Genomic DNA, 21,508 nt, shown 5'->3' on the forward strand with positions numbered 1-21,508 from the left:
TGCTCTATTCATTCTGGCCATGATGCCAGGGTATACGTGCAAGTGGCAGGTCTGCCATTATAGAGAGAAGACATAGTGACTCGAAAAGCATGTGTGGATGAAAACTACTAGATTGAAGGGTTGTGCAGTTCTGGAGCATGATAAATATGGGAGTTCAAATCGACATTGGACAAATTGTGGATGGGGTCACTTTGAAGTTACTCTGCTCATATATGTTGGCAGAGTTAAGGGAGTTGTTTAACAGCTCTTAGATGTCTGTAATCATGCAAAGTTCATGGAGTGAATTGTCATTGCTTAGTAAAAGGCCGATAATTATAAGCAATTTGCACACTTCTTAATCCACATGTTTCCTTTCCTAGCTAAACAGGTTACTAGAGAAACTTGTCTTTCATCAGCTGAATGCCCTTGTGCAAGTCAGTGGGCTTCCTGACTCTGGCCTGGCAGAAGTACATGCTGTCTGAAGCATGCTCTTCTGCAATGATGTTTACCTAGTTGAAATCATATCTACAAGGCAGAAAACAAATGCGTCCCTCACCAGCTTAGCTTTCTGAGCCTTAAACAATCATCTGTGGAGTCCCTCAAGGGGACTATATGCAAGCCAAGTTACATCTGCCAGGGACTCGTTTTTTACTTGCATGCCAGCAGCTCACAATTGATCTGTGGGTTCTCACAGGAATTTAATGGCATTATCTGAGAAACCTTTCCCCAGAATTTGAATGCCGGCTTTTCTCGATCCACTGGTTGAATATTCAGCGATTTCCTTCAATTTTACTCCCCAAGTTGCAGATGCTTCTAACATTCCAACCTCTGTCCCCAGGTGATAGCACCCCCTTCCAAGCCTGCCAATGTCATCTGAAACCTTGAGATTTATATCAATAGTAAACTATCTTTTGAGGCCAACCTGGCCAATGTAAGTTTCCTACAGTTTAAAACTCGGAAAACAAATCCCTTCATTGAACCCCAGCAGTGTGTTCCAGTTGTGAACACTTTAGTTCCGTCATGGCTGGACTATGGTAACTCCTCCTACCCCGTGGCCCTTCAGAAAATACTCAGCACCCAACATCTGTTCCAGAATGCTACTTTACATTTGATCCTGGGGTCATCTTAATTGGATCATACTTCACCTTTCTTACTATCTCTAGAGTTGCTGCACATCAGGAGTAGAGTGAGTTTCAAGACCACAATAATCACCCACATAGCCGCATATCAGAACACACCAGGTGTTTTGGTTATTAAATTTAAACAGTAAGTACCTGGCGGAACACTTCTTTCAGCTCTTACAGTACGACTTTGTTTACCCAAGTTAAGGATGGTAATATACAGATATAAAACATTTCCAGGCACAGTCCAAAAGTAACAATTTCTTTACAGACCCTTTTTACTCAGAACTCTGCCTCTTGGGATCAAGGAAAGAGTTAAGTAGGATCTGTGTACATTTTACTTTATGCTATGTAATCCATTAGCTCCAAGAAGCATCAGCATAAATGTATTATATACTTAAAATAACTTTCTGTCTTGGGGTGGTCACTTCTTCAAAGAATGAGTTGAAGAGTGATCTACAGGTTGCGGTGGAGAGTGTGATCACAAACTAGTGGGTTTAAGGGTCCAGACGAGAATGGATCGCAATCTTACAGCTCCCTCAAAAAATTCAAAGATGGATATATCTGAAGAAGTTACTGTCATGGTCAGCCTGTGGATTGATAGAAAGATGTGTGCAGACTGCAGTTTGTTGGAAGGATGTAAGGCTTGCGGTTCAAAGGGTTCTTTTCTTTCCGGATCTAAACCCTGACATTTTAGCAAGCACAAAGACTGTCTTAGAACACAATGAGGTGACCACCTCACTCCAGGTCATTTGTAACATTGTCTTCAGTCCTGAACTTTTAACCTGCAAATCCTTGATCTCGGGTGCGGTAGTATGTCATGCTGAATCAAAGGAAAATAAGATTACAACTCCTGGAAGCCATTAGTCTGTCAAACAAAAGTCTAGGACTGGAAACACTGTCCATAATGACCTGCAAGGGGATGGTCACTCAAATGGAGCATCAAATGCGACCTTGGAAATTGTGACCTCACTGCAACACACTGCTTGATGGAAAGTTTTGTATGGGAACAAAAGGTGTGTGCTCTACGTGGAGGAAGATACTAGAGCCCTTCTGGAAAACGTGAACCAGGGTTCAGAAAGAACAAAGGCGCTTTACACTGCAGCTTATTGATATGGTTACTCCAATTAGGCAATTGATTTTTTGAGGTACCAAACATGAGTTGGGGTGACAGTTTCTCTGTGGGGAGGAGAGTTTAAAGTGGAAGGATTCAGTGTTCGGTAGATGTTACCTCTTGTTGACCTTTTAAGTCTCTACTTCACATTGGAAGTGAACGACAGAGAATTGCTTTCTTTTATCATGAAAAACACGTTTTTGGTTTTTACTGCTTCTTGTGCACCGATAGCATCAAACCGCACAGGAACTGTTTGTTTTTTTAAACTTGTATTGACTGCCCAATGTGTTTTTTGCAAAGAGTTTACGAGAATAATGGCAGATGCCTTTGTATGTTGATGTGCTTTATGCCTCGTGTAGGTAGACTGGTCCTCCAGTGCTGAAGTTTAGATTAGCCTTTTATGCCCTTTATTTCTTTTTTTAATCTTGAAATATCTGGGGAAAGTGGTGTATATATTTTTTTTATTGAAAATGGATATCAAGAAGATCGCTGTAGCGCTTGCAGTTTTAGCAGATTAAAAATGGGTATCTGTTGTGATGACTTTTTTTATATTGTCGTGGTTGTTTGCTCTATGTTGTATTAACTTGTTGTAGTATGTAATGGTGTGTGGCCTACAGCAACATAGTAACATTATTTTAAACTTAATTAATCTCCCTCTTTTTAGTAGGGTTTTTGTTTACTTATCTCAATTAGATTTTTTTTTTTTTTTATACCTTTATTTTTCAGTTTTGTAAAACATTACAATTAAAAAACAGCCAGCATAAGCGTGCATGGTGAACAGTACAATACATTTATCATATCATGACATTGCTACCACAGTCTCCAAGTATGCTTGAGCCACCCGCTTTCCCCGAGAAAGTCTGTGTATACCCTGCAGGCCTGCCCCATACTACCTCCGCGGCACAATGTGATTAAGTACCCCGTCAGTGTGTCACCCTGCATTGCCATCACAGTTAGATGAAGTCGTTTCCGCATCTGGATCTGTGAGTGTCACATAGGGCTCGCCAGTCAGCTTGGTAGTCCGGCACCTTATTGTCTCGTCTGTTTAATTTCATCTGAACCTTTTCCGCCAAGATCAATTCCGACACATATTTATACCAGCGAATGATCTCAGGTTCCCTTTGTACCATCCAGATGATTGCAACCCTACTACTCACTAGGACTAACACCAGCTGTAGGAATTTTTATGGAATCTTCCTGCCCTTTAGTCGCTTAATATTACCTAATAGACAACATTGAGGGGAAAGGACTATGTTCAAATGCGTGGACAGTGTTATGTCGACTACCACTTGTCTCCAGAATTCCTGCAATAGGCGGCAATGCCAAGCTAAATACAGGAAGTCGTCCCGATTGCTCCACAGCAGGGGCAGCTATCTGGGTGAGTCAGGGTCATGTGATGCATGCCTCTGTGGCAGAGGCGCAACTAGAGCCAAATTTCGGGGGGGGCTGAATCTTTTAAGCCATAGGCAGAGTGGAGCTGCAGGGGCTCTTAGAAGGGGTGAAATAACAGCGAGGCCTCATTAACATGCAAATGGTCTTTTAAAGACTTGTGAAGTGCTCGGGTGCGGCTGTGTGCGCGCCGGGAAGCTGTCTCATCCCGGGCTGTCACACACGACGGGGGTGGCTGAAGCCCTGTGAGTCCAATGGGTGTTGCACGCCTGCTCTGTGGGTAAGGTAGGTCTTGTAAAAGGAAGTTGTAGTGTATCAACTTGAAGCTGGCATTGCAAGAGACTGTGTGAGTTACTTCATTGACTCTCATCCAGTCCCAGTTCTCTAACTGGGTGTCCACGTCTAGGTCCCAGGTTGGATGAGCCCCAGGCAGTGTCCCCGCTACATCTGTTTGCATAGCCCTGTATAACAGTGCTATCAAGTGTCGGCCTGTACCACAAGTTAGTAGGATCCCAAGCATTGACGATGGACTGGGTGCTGTAGGATAAGTTGGCCATGCTACTCTGGCTATTTCGGCCAGGCCAGCATGGTGGGAGAAGTGACCTGGCCTGAGTACAAACTCCTGGCAAGCCTCCTCGAAGGAAATGAAAGTCTCCCCAGGGTATAAATCACCTAGAAAGCCACACCCTCCCTCATGCCATGCCTGAAAGGACATATTCTCCATTATCTGTCTGACTGGTTTCAGAGTCCAGAGCGAAAGTTCTGTGTGGAATGGAGCTCGTTTCAGAACAGTCTGCACAAAGCATTGACAAACAAGGGCTGTTTGACCGACTATGTACGGTAGGTCTTTCAGGACCCCTGCACCCTCCATCAGCTCCTCCGGTAGCTGCGACTCTACCTTCCAGGAGGCATTTCTCCCAGTTCTCACCCGGGTTGAGCCAACATACTGCATGCTGAAGGTGTGCAGAATAATAATGCAAGTAAAGTGCGGGACTTCCAGTCCCCCATCCTTGTATCTTTTAGTCAGTGTCCTCGAAGCCACCCTGCTGTGTTATTCCCGCTCACAGTAGACTAATAAGAATGGTGTCCAACTGTGTAAAGACCTTTGTTGGAAGGGGGCAAAGCGAGTTCTGCAGCATATACAGACATTTTGGGAGCAGTACCATTTTAGCTTTTCCCAGTCTGTCCTTTAGGGAGAGTGACCACGTGTTCCAGAAGGCCACAGATGCCTTCAACGCTTCCAAGACCCTATCCACGCAATTGTAGTGTTCTGGAGTGCCAAAATGAATATCAAAGGTAGAAGTCAATACAGAAATTTGTATTAAAAGATTATACAGATAGTTAAAAATATCATAGTCAAAATTAAAAACATGGTGTATCAAATCGATGTTATATAAAACATACAATCAAAAAGGCAAGTTCATACACTATTGTTGCCTTGCTGGATGATGAGGGACAAACGGGCAATATCAATCCTAACAATCCCCCCCCCCCCCCCCCCGAGAGAAGAACAACAGACAATACAATTTGTCATAAATTGTGACACATCCGTAAGGGAAAACAAACTGTTGACTGGAGCCCGATATACGCTTGTCTTGTTTTATATGTTGTTTTTAGTATAAATTAGAATTGTTTCTTGTTTTTCATACACAGGTCTTGGTTTATGGGATGTTGTGAGAATTTCCAATCGAGAGAACTATAAGAGAGCCTTGATAAAGATGGTGTACATATAGGAGTGCCATCGAAACGCGTTGATGCAGCTATTTGACACAATTCGGTAGTTGACTCTTTCAACAGATACATCGAGACGAGTGTGTATCGGGCTCCAGTCAACAGTTTGTTTTCCCTTACGGATGCACTAACAATGCGAACCTTAGCAAAGAAATGTTGATTACCGAAAAAGATAGTCCCCACCATGATACAGATTTGTCTGGCTTAATTTACACAAAAATGCCAATAATCGATATGTTATATGTTTATAGTTTTAACAATTCTCCAAACTGACTTTCTTAAATATCTGTGACTCTGACGGATTACACTTGGAAAGAAAAATGACTGGAAGGAATGGGTGTAAGAAAAGCAAGGTGGGAACTGGGGAAAGAAGAAAGCCAAAGCCTAGAAACAGAAGAAGGAAAGCACTAAAAGTTACTAATATATGGTGGTAACCCCATACTCCCTCCATTGCATCATGCCATTATAAACAAACATTGGCAAAGCCAAAAGGTCTGGCGTTGTCCACCAGCCTTTTGGCAATTCTTGTTCATTTTTGTCATGGCTTTTGCAAGATTGGATTGCTTGAGAGGCTGAAAGGTATTTGTCAATCTAAATTTAAAAAAACATTGACCAAAGGCAAAAACATTTTTAGTAAAAAAAAATCACACAATACCATAGTACTCCCTGGCACTGAAAGGAACTACTTTTTGTGTGGAGGTACTTCTTATGCCTTAACTCAATAGTAAAGTCCGCTAATGACTGAAGTGGGGTGATGAGTGTTCTCCTTGATGCATGTTCAAGTGGGTTGGAGAAAAATGTGAATGACACAGCATACACAAATGGATAAAGTGTGGCTGAAGATCCATATACGTAACTATGTCATGCACATACTTTTAGTAAAATCAAAAGGTCTTGGCTAACACAGATCTAAAAAAGACAATAGGTATGCCATTGGCTGCCAGCCTCTTTCCTTTAAGAGAAACAGAAAGAAATAAAGAGCAATAGAAAGCAAGGCAAGTGAGAAGGAAGGGAAGAATGGAAGAAAAAAGTAAATCAAGAAACATGAAAGAGGGAATGAAAGGGAGTGAGAGTAAATAACCAGGAAAGAAAGTAGGCAAGAGAAAGAAAGCTTGAAAGAAAGAAAAAAAAGCAAGAAATAATTAAAGTAATGACAAAATGGAAAAAAGTAAACTAAGAATTAATGAAAGAGAAAAACGGAAACCAAGACTGAAGGAATGAAAGAAAAAGAAAAGCAAGAAGGAAACAATGACAAAAAAGAAAGCAAAAAGGATAGAATGAAAGAAAAAAGGAAAGCAGGCAGGAACGAAAAAGAAGGGTAAGAAAGAATAAAGGATCAAAGGAAAGCAAGAAAGGATAGAAAGAAAACAGGAATGCAAAGAAGCAAGAAAAAAGAGGAAAACAAGAAAACAAATGAAAAAAATGAGCAAGAAGGCAAGAGACAAGGGGAGAATAAAGAAGGGAAGCAAGAAAGAGGGAATGAAAGCAAGTACAAGGAAAAAAGGAATGAAAGCAAAGATTGTGCTCCTTATGAAAGAGCAAAATGCAGTGATTCAAAGTGAAGTTATCCAGTGGCTGAAGTGGGCTGGGCCTTTGCCCCATGCTTTAGTGGGCGGAAGCAACAGTTGAATGACACACCAACAGACCAATGGATGAAGAAAGCTGGGTGAAAGCCCCTTTAAGTATGTTGTACATATATTTTTTTAAATTAAAAGCAAAGGTCTTGGCTAACGCCATTGCAAAAAATCATTAAACACACAAATTGTTATTAGTGGAATGCTTGCTATAAGACAGTTTACTGGTAATTGGTTAGGGAAGCATTCCAACCCATCCTTCTTTTGCTTACAATGCCACCTCAGTTTGGACCCAGCCATATGCAAATCATTCTTAATCTTGAGCCAATAGAAACAGTGCAGCCTGACCTGCTGGGCCAGGCCCTGAATCGGAACACAATTTGTTGTAGCTTGGTTCCCGTGGCACAGTGAGTACGGGACCCACGTCTGGGCATCCCCTTGCCATGTAGGGCAGTACATCCAACACACAAAAGGATTAAAGATGTCCATCTGCCACACAATTCTGGTTGCCGGACAGTCCTCTTGCACCGTTGCATCCTACTCCTCTGGCAGTGCAGGCGTACCAGGAATTCATAGTTCAGCGGATTGCCGTTCAGAGAACCCAACGATTGCAGGGAAGGTTGCTTTGTCGTTTTGTTAGTGGATCGCACAGGCTTGCAACACTTAGTTCTGCCAGCATCAGCGACCATATCTCCTCACCGCTCCACCACTCCAGCCTGCGGCAGGACAGGATCTGTGAAGCTGCTCTGACAGCCAGACAAAGGGAGTGGGTCCAAAGCTCAAGAAAAGGTAACCACTACTTTTGCTGCAGAGCTCCACCCCAGATCATTCCCAATCATAAAACACTGACATTTAAACATAATAACTTGGTTTACCAAAAACACATTGAATATTGTTCTTCTGTGATTACTTTACACAAATGAGTAAGTGGACAATTAGAACGTCTAGAATCTAAATTTGTTATGGCAAGATTGACAAATATTAAATTTTTTGTCACATTTTTAGTATTGTGAAGATATTATTAATTTGCTAAAAACATGAATGCTGAAGCGTGCTCCGTGATAGGCCTGCTTAAAGTTTTGCTCATAACTCCGGTATTAAACGGAACTGCCGGGCACAATTCTTTCGGATGTGGTTATCAGATGTGGTTAAGAGAGGAAGGGCAGGCTCATGGTGCCCGGGCTTACGTGCCAGGGATTTATATTGAGCAAACCTCATGCCAACCAGCGCAGAAAATCAATACATTGTTTCTATAATGAGTTAAAACTGGAAACCCAATGGCGACACCATGAAAACAGTTTTGAGGTCACTTTTTTTTTTGCACGAGTTTAAAACCGTTACTCTTGGTACATCAGGCTAACGTTGTAGCATGTTGTGGATAGTACGGACTCCGTTCCTGTACTTGATGTGTTGTGTTCTGAGAAATTACGATTGATCATATCCCCCAGGGAGCTTGAAATTTGAATCCCAAAGCACTTGAGTGATGAGTAAAAGTAGTTTGGAAAGATTGTATTATATCTTGGCATCACACCCGCAATACTCCTGTCTCCTAGCCTCGCTTACTCTATACTTTTTCTCAGTCCGCGCTTCAGGTTCTATTTTCACTGTCTTGCCCACACGTAATCTGTTTGTGGCATTAAAGCTTCTGATGCCCTGTCTGGTGACACTTAAAATACTCCTTCCTTCAGCCGGTACACCACGGGTGTTGAAACCTGGACGCAATTCTTTAATGAGAGATTTTCCAACGGTCCTATTTTAACAGATCTGCTGTGCTCAAATCATTATGAAACGTTTCACATAAAATTAGTAGTTTGCTTTTTATTTGTACATTGCGGTTTTGCCGTTCCTATCGTACCTTTATTTTTTTTTTTTTTTTTTTTTTTGAAACAGTTTATTACAAAACTCAAAAAATATACAAAGATGGGCCTACAACCTTCCGGCCGGCCGCTAGCAGACAAAAGGAGCATATGATACACATTGTAGAGCGTGTGTTGCGGCTGAGGAAGATGCACAGGAGTTAGCGTTGATAGCCACACCATCCGGACCCCACTGTACGGTTTCATTTTAAACTGAAAGAACAACCAGAAAAACAAACCCACAAGGCAATCCACAATCAGAAATAGCAGCATGTGCTCCCCTGAGAGGGGGACCCTACCAGTCCATAGGAGTATCAAGAAGGGGAAGAGATCAGGACTAGGGCTGGGTAAACTCAATGCCCGGAACAAGGAAGATGGGTCGGCTAAGGGGATGGGGCAGGCGACGGATCGGGCAATAACGGCGGAGCACAGATTCCCCCGCGGTAGGCGTTCCAGGGGCCCCATACTTTCACCCATGTCCCAGGCTTACCTCTCGCCACATACACCACCTTTTCCCGAAACATGCACCAATCCATATGTTCCTTCCAGGCCGAGACAGTCGGGGACCTCTGGGATCCCCACAGTTGAGCAATATCGCGCTTGGCCACCATATATCCCAGAGTCACCCACCACGTCTGTGGCGCCGAGTAATCGGTAGGTTCCCACACATTCAACAGGCATCTCCTCGCTTCGGGCAGCAGCGCCACATGCGTAACCACTCGCAGGACCTCATGCACACCACGCCAGAATCGCTCCACCTCCGGGCATTCCCACAAGATATGCAGAAAGGTCCCCAAAGCACCACACCCACGCTTACACAACCCGTCCACAGCATAGCCCATACGCAGGAGCCTTGGCCCCGTCATGTAGACCCTGTGGAGTATCTTGAGCTGGACGAAGCGAAGGCGGGCCGGTATGGCCACCTCTTTCGGGGAGGCCACCGCAGAGGTCCAGTCCTCGTCGTCCAGCTCCAGTCCATCGGCAACCCAAGCCTCACGAAGGGCAGTCAGCAATCCCGAGCGGTCATTGATCAGTTTTTTGTAGATCAGTGAGATCGTGCTGTCCGGAACGTGTCCATCCAGCACTCTATCCTCCAGGGGGGAATACTCCGGGATGGAGGCAACGTCCGGGAAGACGGAGCATAGTGCATGACGGACCTGCAAATACCGAAAGTACTCCCTGTCCTGCAACTGGAATTCCGTCTGCAGCATCTCGAACGTTTTAAATCCTCCCCTCGTTCAGAGATCCCCCCACTCTGCTGATGCCCATCATGTCCCACTTCTCGAAGCCCTTCGAGGTCCACAGGGAGCCCAACTGCTCGGACGCGTATAGTGGTGACGCCCTGGTCAAACGGTCCTTCCAGCCCATCGCCACATTAGCCGCGTGCCACACTCGCACCATGACACGCGTGGGGCCCGTTAGCCGAGCGTCGGGCGCGCTGGAGTAGAGCGATTGATTATAGTCACCACCCGGGAGTAGCATCTTATCCATTTCGAATGCCGTGTTTAAGGCGGGCCCTTATAGGCCGTGATTAATCGCAGCCAGCTGGGAGGCCCAATAGTACCGTTTGATATCCGGGAGGGCAATCCCTCCGTCATACCATGGGAGCGTCAGCTTCGCCAGGGCGATACGCGGCCTCCCGTCCCAGAACAGGCGGCGTTGCAAACTCTCCACCTCGCGGAAGTAGCGCGCTGGGACGAGGTCCATAGTATTCTGCAAAGCGTACAGGAAACGCGGCAGAGACATCATCTTAAACAATGCCGCCCGGCCGAGCGGCGAAAGCGGCAAGCGCCGCCAGCGCGTGACACGTACCTTTTATTTTTGTTGGTAGTAGTTTGATGTACTTTTTATAGGGGAATATTTTGCAGTGTTGGAGAACTTGACTAGATTTATCTTTGAAGGTTGTGACACCGAGGCACGCATGGCTAAACCACGCAGGTCTCTACTACGCAGCCCAGACAACGAATGCGTCTGAGCAACGCATTCCTTTACACCCCACCAGGGGTAGCAAGCACTATATTAATGCAAACCTTTTCCCTCTTCTATCCCTCCACTATCCTTCCACTATCCTTCTCAATCCAAATAACTGACTATCGTATCCACCACTCAAATTAATTTCATATTTCACATACTAATTCACCACTAATCCTTTATGGGTTCCAGAGTAGCGTGCTACTCGCCAAAAAGCTCTTTGACGCCTCGTGTGCGGTAGTAAGTGCTATATATATGCAATTACAATTACCATGCATGCCTTTACCATGTAATTTCGAAGTAAAGTCATGATTGGTAAAGGGAAGTATGGTAAAATTCACATCACAGCCCCTCCGCCCTGAGCCCTAAGACCCTGCCCTATAATTAATCCAACCCAAGCCCTAAAAACTACCCCACCCCCTAAACCCTTAAACTACCCCCCTTCTCTGAGCCCTAAAACCCTGGCCCCTGCCCTATAAACAACCCAACCTCCTGGAGCCCTACAAACTACTCCATCCCTAAATCTTAAAACTACCCCCACCCCCCTTGCCCTGAGCCCTAAAACCCTGGCCCCTGCCCTATAAACCAACCTGACCCCCCACCCCAAGCCCTAAAATCTACCCCATCCCTAAAACCACGACCTACCTCGACCCCTCCCCTCTCTTGCCCTGAGCCCTAAAACCCAATCCCCTGACCTATAAACCTCCCGACCTCCCCTCCCCCTGAGCCCAAAAACTGCCCCACCCCTAAAACTAACCCCGATACCCAGCCCCAGCCCCACCTAACAGTCCGCGTCCTCTCCTGATCCTTCCTCTTCCTGTTCTCACCCATGCACAACTCTTGACCGCGCACTGCCTTAACTGTGCATATGCATGGTGAAGGCATATGCATGGTTAAGTCATGCGTGGTTGCGACTGCGGGGAAATGGCACACGTGGCTCTGCCCGCATTGTAAAGGCCGTTTTTTATCTCTGAACATTGCCCACAAACAAATGAAAAAAACACATAGACAAATATACTTTTCTGTAAGACTCAATACAGCAATGAATGACATACAAAAGAAGGTTGTTGTCTGTATGGTTCGAGCTCTTGGTAATTAAATATTTTGGTACTGTTACTAGTCCAGACTGGGTAGCTTTTTTGGGGGGTCGGTTCGCCATAAGAAATCTTGGTGTGCAAAGCAATTTAAGCTGCATCTCTTCTTTTGTTGACAGTCTCTTTTCATTTTTGTGTTTCAGGTCAGGTCAAAGTTTTTCGAGCCCTGTATACATTTGAACCAAGAACAGTAAGTTACAATTTCCATATTTTCTTTCATTATGTGTTTTCAATTCTTTTAGAGTGGTAATCCTTACTTTGCCAAAGCGTATTAGTTGGAAGTCCTTGACTGGTCACAGCAGGATACCACAGGCATTATATTTTGCACAATAACTATTGCGTCCTATTACTCATTGAATGATTCCTGGTATTCAATCACAGCTCGGTGTCTCAATCCTCGTTCATACTTACGATATTCAATTGACAGATTTAACTTTCTCTCTAAAATGCACTTGTAAAATGCTTTTTCATCCCCTTAATATTGCCTCTGATTTAAAATCTCTGCTACTTCAGCAAGACATTAAGGACCAGACATACTAAGTGCCTTATTACGAGTTTGGCGATCTTCCGCAGGCCCTGCACCCAACCTCCTGCCATGCATGCAGATTAATATCTCACTTTCATTTTTAAAAACTTAAACATTTCCTGAAAAATCTAAACATTAAAGTGACGTTCTAGTTAGGAATTCTAATAATATGTTGCTTTACATTAAACAAAACCTTAGTAACTTAGTAATGCAATGAAAGAAAACAAAGGTTAAAGGGGTGTTATAGGTAGGTGAAAATGTCAGTTGAACCATATTGATTTAATTAACAAAACCACTGAAATTCACTAGTTATTATTGTCAAGTAACTGTAGCTCCAGCTCTAGTAGTGCACTGCTAAATACCTCCGATATTACATCGCTTATGGCATGTTGTATGACATCATTGATAACATCACTGCATCATCTGAAATAGCAACATTGTTGACAACACCGTGCATAGCGAGGGACAGAGTTATAGTTAATTTAGGGCACCAGTTATTGTTAGATAAGTGCACTATAACTGCTACATTTGACTGTTTTTGTTAGTTTAGAATAGTATGTTTTAACTGACATTTTGACTAAACTAAAACGTCCCTTTAGCTTAACTTAATTTATTTGGAACACATTCATTTCGGCACTCTGCCTTCTTCAATGTTCAAAAGCACTGCACCCAATATAGCACACATTTAAATACCGTCAACTTGATTTCATTGGGGAAGCACAGAATCACGGCCAACAACAAAGGACTAACAAAGTTCTTGGTCCAGATACGATTATCACTGGTTGCCATATCTGCGTGTGCTTTTACTGATTCAAGCCTTATGGTAAGTATTTTTTTTTTTTTTTTTTTGAAACCGTTTATTGCAATCTCAAGTATATACAAGTATGGGCCTACAACCTTCCGGCCGGCCGCTAGAGTGACAGGAGCACCTGACAAACGTACAAAAAGGCACTTGGCGTTGCAGAGAAGTAAATCAGGAGGTATCAACGACGTGGGCCACATGACTCTAAGCCCACAATACGGTTTCATTTTATACAAACACAACAACACAGAAAAACCACACCCGCAAGGCAACCCGCAATCGAAAGTACCCACACGTGCTCCTCAAATGAGGGACCCCGACCATCTACAGGAATCTAAAGAGGGGGAAGGGAAACAAATCCAGGACTGGGGGAACTCTGTGCCCGGGGCTGGGGGAGGGGGTCAACTAGGGGGACGGAGCTGGTGAGGCAGCAGGCAGCAGTGGTGGCTCGCAGATACCCCCGCGGTAGGCGTTCCAGGGGCCCCATACTTTCATCCACGCCCCAGGCTTACCCCTCGCCACATACACCACCTTTTCTCGGAACATGCACCAATCCATGTGTTCTTTCCAGGCCGACACCGCCGGGGGCCGCTGGGATCCCCACAGTTGAGCGATGTCACGCTTGGCTATCATATATCCCAGAGTCACCCATCGTGTCTGCGGAACCGAGTAATCAGTTGGTTCCCACACATTCAGCAAGCATCTCCTCGCTTCAGGCAACAGCGCGACATGCGTAACCAGTCGCAGGACCTCATGCACACCACGCCAGAATCGCTCCACCTTCGGGCATTCCCACAAAATATGCAAAAAAGTCGCCAAAGCACCACACCCACGCTTACATAACCCATCCTCAGCATAACCCATACGCAGAAGCCTTGGCCCCGTCATGTAAACCCGGTGGAGTATCTTAAGCTGGACGAAGCGAAGGCGAGCCGGTATTGCCACCTCCTTCGGAGAGGCCACCGCGGAAATCCAGTCTTCGTCGTCCAACTCCAGCCCGTCGGCAACCCAAGCCTCACGGAGGCCGGTCAGCAGGCCCGAGCGGTCATTAATCAATTTTTTGTAAATAAGGGAGATCGTGCTGTCCGGAACGTGGCCATCCAGCACTCTATCCTCCAGGGGGGAAGACTCCGGGATGGAGGCGACGTCTGGGAAGACGGAGCCCAGCGCGTGACGGACCTGCAAGTACCGAAAGTATTCACTGCCCTGCAGCTGAAACTCCGTCTGCAGCGTCTCGAATGTTTTAAATCCCCCTCTCGTCCAGAGGTCCCCCACTTTACTGATGCCAATCGTGTCCCACTTCTCGAAGCCCTTCGAGGTCCACAGGGAACCCAACCGCTGAGGCGCATACAACGGCGACGCCCGGGTCAAACGGTCCTTCCACCCCATAGCTGCATTGGCCGCGTGCCACACCCGCACCATGACACGCGTGGGCCCCGTCAAGCGGGGATCCGGCGCGCCAGAGTAGAGCGCTCGATTGTAGTCGCCACCGGGCAGGAGCATCTTGTCCATTTCAAATGCCGGGTTCAAGGCGGGCCCATAGAGGCCGTGATTAATTGCAGCTAGCTGGGAGGCCCAGTAATACCGCTTAATGTCCGGGAGGGCAATCCCCCCGTCATACCACGGGAGCGTCAACTTCGCCAGGGCTATACGCGGCCTCCCGTCCCAGAACAGGCGGCGCTGTAGGCTCTCCACCTCACGGAAGTAGCGCGCCGGGACTAGGTCCATAGTGTTCTGGAGAGCGTACAGGAAGCGCGGTAACGACATCATCTTAAACAATGCCGCCCGGCCGAGCGGCAGGCGCCGCCAGCGCGCGACGTCCTCCTTCAAGCGCTGGAGGGGGGGAAGCAAATTTCGCTCGTAGCGGACCTCCGGGTCCAGCGTGATATAGACACCCAGGTACCGAAACCCCTGCGAAGCAATCTGGATCGGACAGCCCCGCGGGAGGACGGGAGCCTCCCCGGAAAGCACATAGACACATGATTTAGCCCAGTTGATGACAAGGCCTGAGTTACGGCCAAAGGAGCGCAGGACATCAACCAGGACAATCAGTGATTTGCGCGGGGAGGCAGTATTTTGTTTTTCATTTATTTTTGATGTTCTTCTAGGTTCCAGACTTGGGTGGACAATGCTTGTCTTGAGGGTTAAGGGGGAGCTGTGCTGGTTCTTGCTACCCTTGTGATAAGACAGGGTGAAGCACTGTGCCTCACTTGTTATTGCAGTTTTGTAGGTGTTTACATTGCTGACAATCAACTTGCTACATCTCCTTCAGTTGCGTTTGAACTGCAACCAGACAGAAAAATAAATTTTTGTTTTCTTGTTGTGTGTAGGGGGTAGAGAGGATGAGGCAGGTAGACTGCCTGCTAGGAGTCCTGATCCATTACCAGCTGCTATGGGGCCGTGGTGGTGGGGCGGATGGGTAAGAGGGAGGAGGTGGGTGATTAAAAAAGGAACATACACTTTCCGCTGTCACTGTCGCCTGGGCATGTTCTCCAGCCAGGCTGTAATGAAGCCTGGGTGGAGAACATGCAAAGTGCTCATGACGATTTGGCGGGCCGAGACGGCCGGCCAAATCATCATGTGCACATACCACTTGTTAGAAATGGGATTTCTGGTTGGCTAGGGCAAGCACCTAAGCCAGGCTGAAACCATCACTCTAGTCAGGGCAAGGGAGTTGCATACCGAAGATAACCCCTGCTCACCCCCTTGGTAGCTTGGCAGAGCAGTCAGGCCTATCCCAGAGGCAATGTGTAAAGCGTTTGCACACCACACACTCACGCACGCACCAGTGACACCCTAGACACACCACAAAGGAAACTCCACACTAAGGTATGTAAAAAATAGATATCCTTTATGTTGCTTCAAAAAGAAAAGAATGCAGTAGTTCCACAAATGACAGCTTTGACGTAGGATGTTCAAAAGAATGCATTAAGCTTCTTTAATCGCATTAGTAAATGCACATATCTGAAAGAAACACGTTAGTTAGATTCCTCACCTTAGAATATCCCCAGGCATCAGACTGGATCTGGAAAGATTTTTGTAGCAATACCCCTTGCGCGTCGCTAGGCGTCGTCTGCGGCTCCGCGTCTGTCGTTGGCGTCGTGCACCAGAATGACGTCGTCGGAGTACTTAGACGCTGCCCTCGCGTGCTGACGTCAGTTCTTCTTTTTTCCGCGCCAGTAAGCGCCGATCCGGGAAGAGCTTACCCCTAGTCATTTTTTGACTAACTTTTTGACTCTTTTTGGTCTATCGACTCGACTCTGGTGCCGGTAGGATGCCTGGTTTTAAAGCCTGTGACACCTGTCATCGCCTGATGTCGGTGACGGATCAACATCGCCGGTGCCTTTACTGCCTGGGGGCCGACCACGACGTGGAGTCGTGCCCCGACTGTCAGGCCTTGACATCGAACGCTAGGCGGGAGCGGTCCCGTAAGCTTCTCGAGCTTCGGCACTCGGCTCCGCGCCGCTCTCGGTCCCGGTCCAGGAGGAGGTCGCGGAGCCACAGCCATCGTCCTCGCTCGTCGGGGTCTTCGGGTAAGTCGAAGCACTCCAAGAAGTCCAAGAGACGACATCGCTCTTCGGACTCTCCTCGCCGGTCGCGCAACTCGGCCGAGGGTCAGGGTGGTCCCATCCCCGCAGCTCCGTCGGAGCCGCAGGAGCCGCGTCCGTCCCCATACCCACCGGTCCCTGGGAATGACGCGACTCCGGCGGAAGTCAGTTCCTTCCTCTCGGCCATGAGGGGCCTGGCTCGGCCGTCGACGCCTGTCGGCGTGCCTTCGGGCCCCGCAGGTTCGACTGGGCGACCTCGCGTGCCGGCGGCCCCGGGGCTGTCAACAGTGCCGACGCCGCAGGTCCCCGAGGGATCCAGGCCTGGATCTCGGTCGGCGCCGGTCGACCTCACGACGCCTCCTTCGCCGGCGCCAACACTGGTGAACGTTTCATCTACTGCCCGGCTCCGATCGTTCCTCCTGTTTATCGGGAATCGGATGACGAGGGCAACTGGGAGGGGTATGATGGCCCTATGGCCGCTCAGGCCCAACTTTCTCAGGACTGGGCAGAGGAATTGGGGGTGCCAGCGGTCTGGATACCTCCCGGACGCTGGTTTCATCTCTCCTCTGACTGTGGCCTCAGGAGGGTGCAGCCTTCTCAGTGGTGCTGCGCAAGGCGGCCGAAGCCCTAGGACTCGAGTTGCCTGCTGTGGCTGTGAGGACTAACGTCCTCACTGAGGTCCTTCAACCGACAGCAAGCTCCACTGAGCCTCTGCTGCAGTTTAATGAGGCCCTCATTGACGTTCTGCAGGGCACTTGGTCCAAGCCCTCCACAGTCCCTCCTGTGGACCGGAACGTTGCCCGGCGCCACCGCCCTGCTCCGGGCAACCCCAGTTTCCTCTCCCAACACCCCACCCCCGAGAGTCTGGTTATCCAGGCCTCAACCTCCCAATCCTCCTTCCCGTCCGCTCCTCTGGATCGGGAATCCAAGAGGTTAGAGCAGTTTGGCAAGAAACTGTTCTCGTCCCTGAGTTTGGGACTGCGGTCTTTAAATACCGCTTGCCTGTTGGACCGTTATTCCCACTCTCTATGGGATGCGGTGGAGGACGTGCTGCCCTTGTGCCTGGTGGAGGCCCGGACACGGCTCACTCAAGCTCTTGCTGACGGTCGAGATGCAGCACGGCATGCCATACGGTGTGGACTTTACACCACGGACTCGCTGGGTCGGGCGATTTCCACCACGGTGGCGCTTCGGCGTCACGCCTGGCTGAGGTCCACGTCATTTTCGGGGGATGTCCAGAGTTCCCTCATGGACATGCCCTTTGATGGCACTCGCCTTTTTGGTGAGAAGGCGGACCGTGCGCTGGCTCGGTTCGAGGACTCCCGGGCCACAGCCAAGTCCTTGGGTCTTTCGGCCCCGCGGCCGCAAACTTCCTCCTTTCGTGGCCAAGGAAGGGGCGCCTCCTCACGTCCGCCCAGCCACCGGCTGCAGAACCAACCTGCACGCGGTCGCGGACGTGGATTCCGCCGAGGCAGTACTGGAGGTCAACGTGCCGGTCAGTCCACATCCACCCCGGCAGCATCCGCCTCAAAGCCCTCCTAGACCGAGCTTTCAGGCCCATTCAATGTAATGTAAATGTAAATGTAGTTGAGCTTATATAGCGCACAGCTACCCGCTGTGGGTTTCCCGGCGCTTGCTTAGGGAACCCGTCCTGGTATTCCCCTGTGAGATAGCAGGGTATCCACAAGGTGAAAGTCAGGCATCCCGCCGCGAGGGGCCGTTGTGGAGATTAAGCAAGCTATTGCCCAGAGTCGCAGAGTGTGAACCCGTGAGTCGAGGAGGCACCGGGGCGAGAATTATCGAGTCCGTGGAATTTTTTTAGCCCAAGACCCGCCGAGGCGGGGAATTGAACCCTGGTCCAGAACCGATCTCAGCTTCCGGGTCTGCCGCCTCTAACCCCTGAGCCACACTTCTCCACAATGCCAGTGGGCGGCAGAGTTCGCCATCACCTGCTCCACTGGCACTCCATCACGTCGGACAGGTGGGTGCTGCAAATCGTCCGAAGGGGCTATTCCCTCCCCTTCGAGACGACCCCTCCAGCCATGCCACCGCTGAACCACCGTATGTCGGGGGATCATTTGCATCTTCTACGAGAGGAAGTTTCGGCCCTCTTGGCCAAAGAGGCCGTCGTGCGCGTTCCTGGTCCAGAAGTACGTCGTGGTTGTTATTCCCACTACTTTCTGGTTCCCAAGAAGGGCAAAGGGGGCCTACGCCCGATCTTGGACCTCAGGAGCGTCAACGCCTTCCTCCGGAAGGACCGGTTCAAGATGCTCACTTTAGCTCAGGTTCTGGCTGCCCTGGAGACTGGATGGTAGCGTTGGACTTGCAGGACGCTTATTTTCACATCCCCGTCCTGCCGGCCCACCGGTGTTACCTGCGGTTCATGGTGGGTCCGGAGCACTTTCAGTTCACCGTGCTCCCTTCGGCCTCACCTGTGCCCCTCGGGTGTTCACGAAAGTGATGGCGGTGGTCGCAGCTCATCTGCGCAGATCGGGGGTTCCAGTCTACCCCTATCTCGACGACTGGCTGTTGAAGGTGGGCTCGCCCCAGCAAGTTGTCTCCCACCTCCAGACTATGGCCGACCTCCTGCAATCGCTGGGGTTCTCCATCAATGTGCCGAAGTCGCACCTGAGTCCCTCCCAGAAGCTCCTTTTCATCGGAGCGGTTCTCGATTCGGCGCAGTTCCGGGTCTGTCCGCTGGAACAGCGGGTCCAGGACAATCAGGCCCTGATTTCCATCTTCCGGCCTTTGTCCTGGGTTTCGGTCAGGTTGGTGCTGCGGCTTCTGGGGCTGATGGCCTCCTGCATCCTGTTAGTACCTCACGCCAGGTGGCGGATGCGGGCTCTGCTGTGGGACCTGAAGTTTCAGTGGGCCCAGCATTGAGGCAACCTGTCCGACCATGTCCTGATCTCGGAGGGCACTGCGAACCAGCTGCAGTGGTGGCTCACGAATCGCGATTGGGTCAGCGGCAGATCCCTCTCCCTACCCCAACCGGAGCATGTCGTAGTGACGGATGCGTCCCTCCTGGGATGGGGGGGCCATATGGGAGAGGCGGAGATCATTGGACTCTGGTCTCTGGCGGAGACTCAGCTCCATATCAACCTCTTGGAGCTGAGGGCGATCCGACTTGCACTGAAGGCCTTCCTTCCCTCTGTCCGGGGAAGTGTCGTTCCGGTTGTTCACGGTCAACATCACCGCCATGTGGTATTGCAACAAACAGGGCCGGGTGGGGTCGTGGACCCTTTGTCAGGGGGCTCTGCGCCTCTGGACATGGCTGGAACATCAGGGCATCACCCTGGTGGTTCAACATCTGGCGGGCTCTCTGAACGCCAGAGCAGACGAACTCAGCCGCCGGTGCATGATGGATCACGAATGGCGTCTGAACTCCGAAGTGGCGCAAGGTCTCTTTCAGCAGTGGGGAGAGCCTTGGTTAGATCTATTAGCCACCGAAGAGAACGCGCAATGTCAGCAGTTCTGCGCGTTGGAATTTCCAAGGCAGCACTCGCTTGGAGGCGCTTTTCGTTGCGAGTGGAGTTGCGGTCTGTTGTACGCCTTTCCACCTATACCACTTCTGCCCAGAGTGCTGAAGAAGATCAGGCGCGACCGGGCCCAAGTCATCTTGGTGGCTCCGGATTGGGCACAAAGGTACTGGTATCCCGAGCTACTCAGTATGTCCATCGATCCCCCGATACGACTGCCTCTTCAGGAGGACCTTCTGTCGCAGCAGCAGGGGACGGTCCTCCACCCGAACCTGTCCAGCCTCCACCTCCACGCGTGGAGATTGAGCGGCGGCAGTTGATGCCATTTGACTTGCCTCCTGAAGTCTGTGATGTTATTCTGGCAGCCAGGCGTCCCTCCACAAAGACGGTATACGCCTGCCGGTGGAACAAATTTGTGGCATGGTGCACAGCAAAGGCTGTGGATCCCCTTTCTGCCCCTCTTTCTGAGGTTCACCTCTTTCTTCTTTCTCTGGCCCATCAGGGCTCTGCTCTGGGCACCTTGAAGGGTTATCTTGCTGCCATCTCTGCTTTCTTAAGGCTTCCTGATCAGCCTTCTCTTTTCAAGTCCCCGGTTGTCTCCCGTTTTCTCAAGGGCATTACTCGTATGTTCCCTCCTGTTCCATTCGTAATGCCTCAGTGGGACTTGAACCTTGTTCTTACTTTTCTGATGTGCGCTCCCTTTCAGCCCCATCACAACTGTCCACTTCGTCTACTGACTCTGAAAACTGCCTTCCTGGTGGCTATCACCTCCGCTAGGCGGGTGAGTGAGCTCCAGGCTCTGTCAGCTAAGCCTCCCTTCCTTTCGGTTCATTCGGATAAGGTTGTCCTCCTGACCCGTCCTTCTTCCCTTCCTAAAGTCGTGACTCCCTTTCACATCAGGCAATCTGTCACGCTGCCCACCTTCTTTCCGCCTCTGCATCCTTCAAAAGATGAAGAGAGGCTCCACCGTCTGGACCCAAAACGTGCGCTGTCACTTTTTTTTGCCCCGCACAAACCAGTTCCGGGTGGACGACCAACTTTTTGTTGGATATGTAGGTGCGAAGAAGGGTAAAGCTGTGCACAAGCTGACCATCTCGCGATGGGTCGTGTTGTGTATTAAACTCTGCTATTCTTTGGCGAAAAAGGACCCTCCTGTTGGGCTGCGAGCCCATTCCACCCGGGCCACAGCGGCGACAACTGCCCTGGGACGGGGAGTTCCTTGCAGGACATCTGTCAGGCGGTGACATGGGCTTCACTGCACACATTCGCCAAGCACTATTGCCTGGACAGCCAAGTCCGGAGAGATGGCCACTTTGGCCGTTCT

At 49.1% G+C, this 21,508-nt stretch overlaps 1 protein-coding gene across 1 annotated transcript in view; it reads left to right on the plus strand.

Annotated features, from left to right (window-relative positions):
• Positions 1 to 21,508, plus strand: part of OSTF1 (osteoclast stimulating factor 1) — a 195,607-nt gene that overhangs the window by 91,937 nt on the left and 82,162 nt on the right. Inside the window, exon 2 of the mRNA XM_085633085.1 lies at positions 11,973 to 12,019. Coding sequence (XP_085489211.1) covers positions 11,973 to 12,019 — 47 coding nt within the window. The remainder of the gene's footprint in view (positions 1 to 11,972; positions 12,020 to 21,508) is intronic.

This window comes from Triturus cristatus, chromosome 2_1 (assembly GCF_964204655.1).
Source record: "Triturus cristatus chromosome 2_1, aTriCri1.1, whole genome shotgun sequence".
Lineage (NCBI taxonomy): Eukaryota > Metazoa > Chordata > Amphibia > Caudata > Salamandridae > Triturus > Triturus cristatus.